The sequence below is a fragment of the Filicampus tigris genome, chromosome 20, assembly GCF_054856515.1.
Source record: "Filicampus tigris isolate MCC_2025a chromosome 20, RoL_Ftig_1.0, whole genome shotgun sequence".
NCBI lineage: Eukaryota > Metazoa > Chordata > Actinopteri > Syngnathiformes > Syngnathidae > Filicampus > Filicampus tigris.
The window spans coordinates 9,002,282-9,015,000 of NC_141236.1; the positions used below are offsets into that span (position 1 = coordinate 9,002,282).

Genomic DNA, 12,719 nt, shown 5'->3' on the forward strand with positions numbered 1-12,719 from the left:
CTTGCTGTGGGCTGTTGGGCTTCCTAATGTTTAACGCTTTCACCTTTGCTTGTCTTTTTCTCTCTCACATTGCGTCGACTGTCCTCTTGTGTCCCCCTGCCACCGTGTGCTGTCTTTACCTGCTTTTTCGTGGGGGTGGGGGTGGCGTGGTTCCTGGCTCCATCTGAACAGCTAAATTAATGAATGGCTACATGGTCCTGACCAACGGCGGCTCCCAGCATGGCTTCTCACCCAGCATTTCCTCGCGCGCTCTCTCTCGCTCCGCAGGCGAAATCGTCGTCAACATGGACTCCATGGAACCGGCCATCCGGAAAATGGACACGTGTGTCAAGTTAGATGCTGTAAGTGCAAGTGGGAAATTGCCGTGGTCATGGGACAAATGAAATTTCCTTTCACGCAATACTAACCTCTGTTTTTGTACGTCAAAACCCCCGATTTGCAGACATCTGACGCTGTCGTAAAAGTTGACATGGTGAGCCCTTGTTGCTACGTGACCATAAAACATCATCACACTGTGTATGATGTGGACATACGGTGGTAAAAAGATGAGTGACTCAAATTTGTGGTCTGTGTGAACAGATTGAAGAAGAGAGTGACAAAGAGAAAAAGAAGAAAAAAAAGAAAAAGAAGGGAACAGCGGACGACGAGGGCGAGACAGACGAGAGCGTACTGGATTGGTGGTCCAAATATTTTGCTTCCATAGAGACGCTGAAAGAGGTTTGTGCAAGAGTGTGCGATCTGATTTTGGCTTTACACCCGCGTAGGGATTTTAAAGCAAATGTCTCTTTAGACCCTCCGAGCTCAGGAAGCAGCTCAGGCCGAAGCAGAGGAGCGAGAAGACCTGGAAATTGCAGCCGAGGCAGCAGGTATGGGACGGACATGATCTGTTACGTGATATGGATGAGCTTACAGTATCATTACTGTTGGACAAATATTACAGGCTTGTGTTGGCCCATCGGCAACACGAAGCGCAAAATGCAAACGAGGGCCGCCATGTAATTTGTGTACAACGTAGCAGTCTCAGGCTGGATTTACACCGCAGGACCAAGTGCTCACTTCCAATTAAATGTCTATATCAGATGGGGGTTTTTTTTTTCTATGTGCATTTCAGGTGACACCCATTTTATTGGCAGTGTTAACTTTCACAGAACATGTATATGTAAATAGTATAACATTGAGGTAAACGTAACATTAACTAGCATTTAGTTGCTAATTTAATTTACTAATTTAGTAACTTAATTTAAAAAAAAAAAAAATGATGATAATAATTACTACGTTGACTGCCAGCTATTATCAGCTGTCACTATTAGCTAATATATTCTGACCGTATTTAACTCTTAAAAAAAAAAAAGAAAAATGGAATTGTGTCACTTGAACCATGCAGAGTAAATTCAGCCTTGACTGAAATTGTGTTTGTTAAAGCAGATCCAGCCTCCATGTCATTTCATTCACATGCCATACTCATAAGCATTACAGTAACAGTCTTGTATACCGTTTGGAGTTCAGTATTAGATTGAAAAAATAAAAAAAGGCTTTGTCCCTTTCTCGTGCCAATTGACATTCAAAAAGAGTCTCATTCAGTACTCCTTCACCTCACGAGAACACCTTGTCCACTTCCACCTCCACTCGACTCTCCGCTCAGATTTCAAATGTGACGACCTTGTTCGGAAAGGCTCCAGGATGAGGGAGAGGAACAAGGAGAAGAGGAGTGGCAAGGACAAGAAGAAGGGTCACGTTGTGGACGCCGCCGAGAAACGGACGGTGAAATCCAAAGTGGATGAGTTGGTGGTACGTAACGACGGTTTCACAACAGAGCCTTGGGGAACGCCCTTTAATTATTTTGCACTGTGTGACATACATTTAGCAGATTTTACTGGCAAACCGCAATAGGTTCATCAAGTTAAAGCTATTTCCATAGATAGATACTCAGACCATCTTGTCGGCTGTGTACAGGTGTACAACAAGGAACTGGAGACTGAATACGGTGACTTTGAAGACTGGCTGCATACTTTCAACCTGTACAGAGGGAAAGCTGGGGACGACGATGAACACGCCCTGGACGATGACCGCATCGTTGGACGATTTAAGGTGGTTTGTTGGTTTTTTTTCTTGCCATTTTTAAGAAGTTGTGGATCAGAGAGAGTTCATTTTGTAATCTGATGTTCCCTATTCAGGGATCCTTGTGCATGTACAAGCTACCGTTGTCCGAGGAGATCACCAGAGATGTGGGATTCGATCCAAACATGGGCATGTTCCAGAGCATTCCTCACAACGACCCCATCAACGTGCTCGTCCGGGTGTATGTGGTCAGGGTGCGTTCACGTTGCCCGCCACTGACAATCGAAATTGGTGTCGACACTTTCGTCGTCTCATATGGTCTTATTGTCCTGGTCTTCAGGCCACGGATCTTCATCCCGCGGACATCAACGGCAAGGCGGACCCGTATGTCGTCATCAAGCTGGGGAAATCTGAAGTCAAGGACAAAGAGAATTACATCTCCAAGCAGCTCAATCCTGTGTTTGGCAAGTGAGTCACTCCAGATTTGGATTTGGGGCACTACATCGCTTGATCATGTGGAATTACTCTAGCTCGATGTACACTTTGTGATAGGACAATTCAGATTGTGTGAAACCTAAATCCATAATCCGGAGTGCTTAATTCTCGACATTTTGCAGCCTCGACGGGTTGCTGGAGGAAACAAAACAAAACGTAAACACAATGGAGGCAATATTGTTGTAATATACATACACACAGACCAAAAATAAAAATGACACATCACATATATCATGTGTCACCTCCTGAGTAGACTCGTGAAAAGTGACGAGCGAGGTTTCCGAGACTGGTTAAATTAGCGCATCAATACATTGCTATCTTGTTCATAGATTCCTTTCACTTGTCGCCATGCTCTAATCAATACACACTCGTTTATTTATTTTTGATACAGTCAGGTTGTGAAATGAAAGAAACTTTGCTCCGAGCCTCGGTATGCTGCTTTTCTAAAATGTCTTCAGCAATCACATTTGTTGATCATGACATTTCCTAATGTCCGACCCCTCTGCGGACGTCTGTCCCTCCCCGTATTACATGAACGCGTCTTTCCCCATCCCTGCTTGCAGGTCCTTTGACATTGAAGCGACATTCCCCATGGAGTCCATGCTTACGGTGTGCGTATACGACTGGGATCTGGTGGGCACGGATGACCTGATCGGCGAGACCAAGATCGACTTGGAGAATCGCTTTTACAGCAAATACAGAGCCACCTGTGGCATCTCATCCGCTTACTCTCTGTAAGCGCTCGTTTGTCTGTGCTTCAGCTACTTTGTCGACTGAGACTCCATTTTAGCCACAAAAAAAAAAATCAGCTTAATGCTTTATATCCCTTGAGTCTTACATAGTTGTCAGTCTTTGTAAGTTTTACGATACATATTTTGAAAACAAATCTCTGTTTGTCCACATTAGCCATGGGTACAATATTTGGCGGGATCCTTTGAAGCCCAGCCAGATCCTGGCAAAGCTGTGTAAGGAAGGCAAGATTGACGCCCCTCAGTATGGCCCAGGGGGGAAAGTCAAGGTGTCCAACCGCATCTTCGCGGGACCAACAGAGATCGAGGATGAAAACGGTAGGAGAGTAGGGAAGTGCAGACCTAACCGTTGTGTCCTTTTTGAAGTATTTCTAATGCTATCGGCCGTGCTCCGACTGAAAGGTCTGAAGAAGCAGACCGAGGAGCATTTGGCACTGACGGTGCTAAACCACTGGGAGGAGATCCCCCGAGTGGGCTGCCGGCTCGTTCCGGAACACGTGGAGACCAGGCCGTTGCTCAACCCGGATAAACCGGGCATCGAGCAGGTAAAGAATCGGTGAACTCTTGAAAAGCGCACGCTCAGTTCCGCCCACGTCACCCGTGTGTCAAAGGGTCGTATCGAGATGTGGGTGGACATGTTTCCGATGGACACGCCGGCTCCTGGACCCGCTGTTGAGATTTCGCCGCGGAAGCCTAAAAGGTAAGGCCGGTGTGTGTGTTTTCCACGCAGCGTGTGTGACGCCTGACGCATCGCTGAATAAAACTAACAAAAAGATATATAGTCTGACAGCGTGGGATCATTTTTGGCGTCACCGTTGCCAACGACGAGGTATTGTACCAAAGTTTTATGTTTATCGGAATACTATATTTGCATTCTAATGAAACGCTTACGAGCTTCATTTCATGTGGCTAATGTCATATGACAACATTCATGAAAAAAATGGCATATTATGACCGTAAAATATGGCGAGATTTTATGCTCTTATGTTAAGGGTGTGTTTCTTTATTTTTTTTTTTTACATTAAAGTCATTAAAAAGCATTTTCAGTAACGCTAGATACTAAACTGAAGTCTGAGTTGACTTGGGTTGGTGGTAGGATGGATGACGCCACTATCACTAGTTTTATTTTTATTTATCTTCTGAAAATCCTACACGTATGTGGAAATAAAACAAAAAATAATAGATGAAAACAACAAAATCAAATAAATAATATATGATTCAATTGATACATTAGATAAATACATACAAACTCATTAAAAATATTTGTACTTAAATTTGAAATGTTAAAATCACATAATCCTTTTTTTTTTAATGTCGGTACTAATGGTAATTTCTATTTTTTTCCGAGCTGAAAAATAATTGTTTTGGGTTTCCTACAGTTAAGCTCCCCATTTGCACCATTTGCAGTGTATATACTGTATATGTGTGTATGTGTTCCTTCCTCCTCCCTTTACCAGATATGAGCTCAGAGTGATTATTTGGAATACAGACGAAGTAATACTGGAGGACGATGATTACTTCACTGGGGAAAAGTCCAGTGACATATTTGTCAGGGGGTACGTACAGCGGGATGCAGGCAAACGAGTGGCGCCGGCCGGCCGCATCCCGAGCTGTGTGTGGCGTGGACTCTTTTGTTTGCAGTTAACTACTTTTTGTTTTGTTTCCATTTGTCGCGTGCGTGTCCGTCTTTGGTGTTTGTGGCGTGTCTCTGCTTGTGTGCAGCTTTGAGCTACGTGTTATTATTTGGAACACTGATGACGTAATTCTAGAGGACGATGCTTTCCTGACAGGAGAGAAGATGTCTGACATCTATGTCAGGGGGTAAAAAAAACAAAACAACAACACAAGATTCCATCGCATGCCTCCAACGACTTCATCCCCTTTCCATGCTATGCTACTTCCTGTTTTGAATTCCCATCAGGCACGGAACTTCCTTGTCTATAACCCCTCAAACATCAAGCATAATAAAAACAGTCAGGACCAAACCACGTCTATACTGTTAGCCCATCCGTGGAATTGTACCCCCCGGGTTTGAGATGTTAACAAAACATTTACATATTGCTGTAATGCGATGCTACGTATTTGACCTATTTCCACTCAATATTGTCGAAAAAAAATAAAAATAAAAATCGGACTTTCAATCTTGATGAGACTAAAATCATGCTCGTTGCATTTTATGCCCCGAGCATGTTTATGACTGTGCATGGAGAGACTCTTAAGTCTCGCGGTTTGGTCCTTCACTGCAGCGCCTGATCCAAAAAGGGCTTGAACTGACATGTTGCGCCTGCTGCATGCACGTCCGCAAGCGCAGACCGTGCATGCCTGCACTAACAGCGTTGGCATGTGCAGCAGCCATGCAGTGATTTGACCTAACAGTGAGGTGCCGAAACCCAAAATTGAAAGCCAAAGAGCATCCGTGTTTTAATCCTCTCTCGATTAAAAACGTTTGAATTCCTCCGGCATTCAGGGCTGCGCATGCTCAGTATGCTTGATTGCCGTTAAGAGCACGAGGGAGTCCCACCGGTCACGGGTCCTCGGACTTGCCGAAAGCACAGCCGACCGGGACTGACACGTGCGCGGTCTTGGCCGACACAGGTGGCTGAAGGGGCAGCAGGAAGACCGGCAGGACACAGACGTGCACTACCACTCGCTGACCGGGGAGGGAAACTTCAACTGGCGCTTCGTCTTCCCCTTCGACTACCTCATGGCGGAGGAGAAAATCGTCATCTCCAAGAAAGAGTCCATGTTCTCCTGGGACGAGACGGAGTACAAGATCCCGGCCCGCCTCACGCTGCAGGTGTGGGACGCCGACCACTTTTCGGCCGATGACTTCCTGGGTAGGTCGCAGAAGGTTTGAAGGATGCATGAAGACACTTTGTTGTCCATTTGAATGCGCATGCGCGAGCATTTTACTGCCTCCAGGCGCCATCGAGCTGGACCTGAATCGCTTCCCTCGCGGCGCCAAGACATCCAAGCAGTGCTCCATCGACATGATCCGAAACGAGCAGGAACTTCCCTCCATTTCCATCTTCAAGCAAAAGAGGGTGAAGGGCTGGTGGCCGTTCGTGGCCCGCGACGAGAACGACGAGATGGAACTGACGGTAAGCCCGATGGGCGAAATGTCCTCCTTCTCCGTTGCGAGGCTGACTCTCTGCTGCCTCTACAGGGCAAAGTGGAGGCTGAACTCCAGCTGGTGACCGCAGAAGAGGCAGAGAAAAGTCCGGTGGGACTCGGACGAAACGAGCCCGATCCACTGGAGAAACCAAAGTAAGATAAGAACCAACTGGGTTCCCCAATGGGACACGCACACTTGTAGACTTGCATGTCGGATTGAACACTCGAAAGTTTGCTGCTCAGGATTCCTTCTCTCAGTGAGGAAAGCAGTGCAATACGTGAAGTATGACTGCCACTGCTTTCCTCGCTTGATGCTTTCTCTTCCATTTCTTCTTCCGCCCCGCCATGCCCTCCTCCGTCCTCTTCTTCCGTCTGCGCGCTCGCTCTCGCCCTTTTCGACCCGCGCCTCCCCCCCCCCCAAAGTCGCCCGGATACAAGCTTCATGTGGTTCCTGGGTCCTCTCAAGTCCATTCGCTACTTCTTGTGGCACAACTACCGCTGGCTGATCCTGAAGGTGCTGGGCCTCATTCTGCTGCTGCTCATGCTGGGCCTCTTCCTCTACTCCATCCCTGGCTACGTGGTCAAGAAGATGCTGGGTGTCTGATGAGCCGGTAGTCTTCGTCCTACGACGCCTCTTCCTCTTCTGTGCTTCCTCTTTCTGTCCTTGCAAAATATCTTTTGTTCCCCTGGTGTTTCGGTTGTTGTGCTTTTTCAAGCCTTTGCACACCCTAGTGTCTCTTTCCCCGCATGGTTTGAGTGTCTGTAACCGCATGAAAGCACAGCACCGCTTCGGACAACCCAAGCTTTTTTTTTTTTTTTTTTTCAAGAATATGTTCCCAGCAGGCCCACTAGTTGAAACAGGGCATTCTGATAAATATTGCGTTTGTGGAATAAGTGATTGGAACTTGTTTTTAGCCATCTCCGGGGGCGGCCATTTTGTCTTCCGTTGACTGAAAATGACATCACAACGACCAATCGCGGCTGACCTGTTTTCTGAATCTGAGCAGTTGTGATGTCATTTTCACTCGACAAAATGGCTGCCCCCACAGATGGCTAAAAACAAGTGGATTAACACTTATTCCACAAACGCAATATTCATCAGAATGCCCTGTTTTAACTAGTGGGCTCGCATAGAACATATTCTTGGGGAAAAACAATGTTTGCGTTGACTTGCTCTTCAAGTAACATTTCCGTAGCATTTGTCCACATTAGCAGCTAGACAATCACAAGGGACCTATACTGTAGACCAGGGCTGCCTAAGTCCGGTGATCGAGAGCCTCGATCCAGCCTGTTTTCGATCTCTCTCCTCCGACACACCTGATTCAAATGATCAGCACTTGGGCAGCCCTGCTGTAGACAAACAAACCGCTCGCACTTACAATCACAACTAAGGACAATTTAGAGTCTTCAGTGAACTCAAGTAAAGCACAGATGCCTGAAAATGTACGTCAGCACAGTAAAGACGTTCTTCAACTTCCCACCACTGCTGATTAGCGCACTCTCTTGTGTCTCCCCATCAAGTCGGCCAGACACCACCTTCCTGTGGTTCCTGAGCCCGCTGAAAGCCATCCGCTACCTGGTGTGCAACCGCTACAAGTGGCTCATCATCAAGATCGTGCTGATCCTGCTCCTGTTCATCATGCTGGGCCTCTTCCTGTACAGTATGCCGGGCTACCTCGTCAAGAAGCTGCTCGGGGCCTAAAGGGCAACGGCAAGCGGGCGTGGGCAGCTGAAGGCGCCGGCTCAGTTTTTACACCGCTCTCTCTATCAGCCTCAACCACAGGAAGGGAGCAAATTGCGGCGAGAGGCTAACGCTGCCCTAACTCCGAGTAAAATAGGTAAAATCTCCATTCTCTTCAGATAGTTGTTTCCTTACATCACTGATTCGAGTGTCAACACAATAAGAGGCGTCCTGGCTGCTTCATCAAAATTACAGAGCACAAAAGTGGAGTCTACGTTCCATCTTACAGGCCAGTGAAGCGTTAAGTTGAGGTCCAGTTATTACATATTGTCTGTAACGAGAGCAAACAAAATGCTAAATATATTGGCTTTGTCGTCGTATAGCACAGAGCAAAAGAATCTTAGGCCACCCCAGTTTGAAAAGTCTGGACAATGCTTTTTAACCATTCCATTTTTGATGGCCAAGCATTTATTTAGTTGTACAGGCGTACGGCAGTCAGGTGATTGCATGGAAATGTCGACTTTCCGCTCTAGTATTTTGTACCGAGTGTAGCTGTTGCATTCTTTGTACGAGTCTAAAATAATCATGAAAAAGATGTCTATTTTGCTAAGGAAATAAAAACAAGATGATATTTCATATGATATGCTCTGATAAGGCAGTCGTTGGAGTCAGACAGATTGAAGAATTGTATAGAATGAACTTCTTTTTTTACTTTGTACGCAAGTGTTTGCTTCTATGTCAGAGTGCATGCATCACTGACAAACAAACAGGTCGCATGTTAGCATGACGTTGTGTCGAGCTCCACATCAACATTCAGCGCGGTGTTGAGACACCTCAGTATAAAGTTCACGACTGGAGAGCTAAAATAGGTCTCGGAGTAATAATCTTGAAAGATAAAAGTTGGCCTCTCAAATCTGGTGGCATTTCTTTCCCCTAACTGCACTTGCCTGTACTCGACCTGTTGTTTATTTGTGTTTGCAATTCTGCTGTTCACTGATGACACTTTGAATTTGCACTGAATCTGCCTGTTTTTACCTTCGATTTGTGTACTACGCATAGAAACGTGTGCAATATTTATTTTTTTGTCTGCTGGGTCATTCCATGCCCCAAAAACTTTAAACCACGCTGATGTTAATCTGAATGAAATTTGCTGTACTTGTTGATAGTGATGGCAAAACACTAAATCTCAACTTTTAGGTCAATCGTAGCAGATGTTTGGGAGCCATGGTCCAACGAATATTAATTAGTTCGGCACAAGGGGGCGTGACTGCTTTCCTTTGAACCCTTATATCTCAGCAACTATTAGGTCAGTCTTTACATTCTTCTTGGAGTCCCGACAACAGTAACTGTTTTGTGATTTACCCAGTAGTTCCTTATATATAAGGGTTCGAAGAAAAGCAGCCACGCCCCTTTTTGACAAACTAATTAAAGTTCATTGGACCACAGCTCCCAAACCCCTACTCTACTTGACATAAAAATTGATATTTACTGTTTTGCTATCACTCTCGTACAAATACAGCAAGTTTCATTAGAATCAAAATCCAATTGGTTAAACCCACTGGGTGATTTGGCATGTAATGCCCCATCTGTTGTTGTTGTTTTTTTGCCTTTTGGAATAAACAAAACATGAACGTAGTATGTGCAATCATTTGTGTCCAGAAATAAATAAATATATATATAGTGCGCGCCCACTATATAGGGAAAAAGTCACCCAAAAAAGAGACATTTTTGACTTTACACATTTGACACTTTATAGTGGGCGCGCCCACTATATAGGGAAAAAGTCACCCAAAAATGACACATTTTTGACTTTTTACACATTTGACACTTTATAGTGGGCGCGCGTTGCGCGCCCACTATATAGGGAAATACTCACCCTAAAATGACACATTTTTTTACTTTTTACACATTTGACACTTTATAGTGGGCACGCCCACTATATAGGGAAAAAGTCACCCAAAAATGACACATTTTTGACTTTTTACACATTTGACACTTTATAGTGGGCACGCCCACTATATATGGAAAAAGTCACCCAAAAATGACACATTTTTGACTTTTTACACATTTGACACTTTATAGTGGGCGCGCAACGCGCGCCCACTATATAGAGAAAAAGTCACCCAAATAAGACACATTTTTGACTTTTTACACATTTGACACTTTATAGTGGGCGCGCAACGCGCGCCCACTATATAGGGAAAAAGTCACCCAAAAATGACACATTTTTGACTTTTTACACATTTGACACTTTATAGTGGGCACGCCCACTATATAGGGAAAAAGTCACCCAAAAATGACACATTTTTGACTCTTTACACATTTGACACTTTATAGTGGGCGCGCAACGCGCGCCCACTATATAGGGAAAAAGTCACCCAAAAATGACACATTTTTGACTTTTTACACATTTGACACTTTATAGTGGGCGCGCCCACTATATAGGGAAAAAGTCACCCAAAAATGACACATTTTTGACTTTTTACACATTTGACACTTTATAGTGGGCGCGCAACGCGCGCCCACTATATAGAGAAAAAGTCACCCAAATAAGACACATTTTTGACTTTTTACACATTTGACACTTTATAGTGGGCGCGCAACGCGCGCCCACTATATAGGGAAATACTCACCCTAAAATGACACATTTTTTTACTTTTTACACATTTGACACTTTATAGTGGGCACGCCCACTATATAGGGAAAAAGTCACCCAAAAAAGAGACATTTTTGACTTTACACATTTGACACTTTATAGTGGGCGCGCCCACTATATAGGGAAAAAGTCACCCAAATAAGACACATTTTTGACTTTTTACACATTTGACACTTTATAGTGGGCACGCCCACTATATAGGGAAAAAGTCACCCAAAAATGACACATTTTTGACTCTTTACACATTTGACACTTTATAGTGGGCGCGCGTTGCGCGCCCACTATATAGGGAAAAAGTCACCCAAAAATGACACATTTTTGACTTTTTACACATTTGACACTTTATAGTGGGCGCGCAACGCGCGCCCACTATATAGGGAAATACTCACCCTAAAATGACACATTTTTTTACTTTTTACACATTTGACACTTTATAGTGGGCACGCCCACTATATAGGGAAAAAGTCACCCAAAAATGACACATTTTTGACTCTTTACACATTTGACACTTTATAGTGGGCGCGCAACGCGCGCCCACTATATAGAGAAAAAGTCACCCAAATAAGACACATTTTTGACTTTTTACACATTTGACACTTTAAAGTGGGCGCGCAACGCGCGCCCACTATATAGGGAAAAAGTCACCCAAAAATGACACATTTTTGACTTTTTACACATTTGACACTTTATAGTGGGCGCGCAACGCGCGCCCACTATATAGGGAAATACTCACCCTAAAATGACACATTTTTTTACTTTTTACACATTTGACACTTTATAGTGGGCACGCCCACTATATAGGGAAAACGTCACCCAAAAATGACACATTTTTGACTCTTTACACATTTGACACTTTATAGTGGGCACGCCCACTATATAGAGAAAAAGTCACCCAAATAAGACACATTTTTGACTTTTTACACATTTGACACTAAAGTGGGCGCGCAACGCGCGCCCACTATATAGGGAAAAAGTCACCCAAAAATGACACATTTTTGACTTTTTACACATTTGACACTTTAGCGTTGCGCGCCCACTATATAGAGAAAAAGTCACCCAAATAAGACACATTTTTGACTTTTTACACATTTGACACTTTATAGTGGGCGCGCAACGCGCGCCCACTATATAGGGAAAAAGTCACCCAAAAATGACACATTTTTGACTTTTTACACATTTGACACTTTATAGTGGGCGCGCGTTGCGCGCCCACTATATAGGGAAATACTCACCCTAAAATGACACATTTTTTTACTTTTTACACATTTGACACTTTATAGTGGGCACGCCCACTATATAGGGAAAAAGTCACCCAAAAATGACACATTTTTGACTCTTTACACATTTGACACTTTATAGTGGGCGCGCAACGCGCGCCCACTATATAGGGAAAAAGTCACCCAAAAATGACACATTTTTGACTTTTTACACATTTGACACTTTATAGTGGGCGCGCAACGCGCGCCCACTATATAGAGAAAAAGTCACCCAAATAAGACACATTTTTGACTTTTTACACATTTGACACTTTATAGTGGGCGCGCAACGCGCGCCCACTATATAGGGAAATACTCACCCTAAAATGACACATTTTTTTACTTTTTACACATTTGACACTTTATAGTGGGCACGCCCACTATATAGGGAAAAAGTCACCCAAAAAAGAGACATTTTTGACCTTACACATTTGACACTTTATAGTGGGCGCGCCCACTATATAGGGAAAAAGTCACCCAAATAAGACACATTTTTGACTTTTTACACATTTGACACTTTATAGTGGGCACGCCCACTATATAGGGAAAAAGTCACCCAAAAATGACACATTTTTGACTCTTTACACATTTGACACTTTATAGTGGGCGCGCGTTGCGCGCCCACTATATAGGGAAAAAGTCACCCAAAAATGACACATTTTTGACTTTTTACACATTTGACACTTTATAGTGGGCGCGCAACGCGCGCC

General features: G+C 44.3%; 1 protein-coding gene across 12 annotated transcripts in view; it reads left to right on the forward strand.

Moving 5' to 3' along the window:
- The window catches only part of otofa (otoferlin a), a 48,628-nt gene extending 39,180 nt beyond the window's left edge, over positions 1-9,448 (forward strand). For 2 of the 12 annotated variants that reach the window (XM_086019300.1, XM_086019294.1), the window contains 18 exons: positions 268-341; positions 443-472; positions 580-717; positions 791-866; positions 1,643-1,788; positions 1,954-2,088; positions 2,175-2,312; positions 2,399-2,526; positions 3,117-3,287; positions 3,460-3,620; positions 3,705-3,847; positions 3,914-4,002; positions 4,760-4,858; positions 5,898-6,139; positions 6,225-6,403; positions 6,469-6,569; positions 6,840-7,027; positions 7,938-8,086. In XM_086019300.1, coding sequence (XP_085875426.1) covers positions 268-341; positions 443-472; positions 580-717; positions 791-866; positions 1,643-1,788; positions 1,954-2,088; positions 2,175-2,312; positions 2,399-2,526; positions 3,117-3,287; positions 3,460-3,620; positions 3,705-3,847; positions 3,914-4,002; positions 4,760-4,858; positions 5,898-6,139; positions 6,225-6,403; positions 6,469-6,569; positions 6,840-7,020 — 2,231 coding nt within the window. In that variant the 3' untranslated portion in view covers positions 7,021-7,027; positions 7,938-8,086. Of the gene's footprint in view, positions 1-171; positions 342-442; positions 473-579; positions 718-790; positions 867-1,642; positions 1,789-1,953; positions 2,089-2,174; positions 2,313-2,398; positions 2,527-3,116; positions 3,288-3,459; positions 3,621-3,704; positions 3,848-3,913; positions 4,003-4,759; positions 4,859-5,024; positions 5,224-5,897; positions 6,140-6,224; positions 6,404-6,468; positions 6,570-6,839; positions 7,028-7,937 lie in introns of those variants that run through there. The other 10 variants (XM_086019302.1, XM_086019293.1, XR_015083983.1 and 7 more) reach the window with 9 other exon arrangements.
- Positions 9,449-12,719: the final 3,271 nt, after the last annotated feature.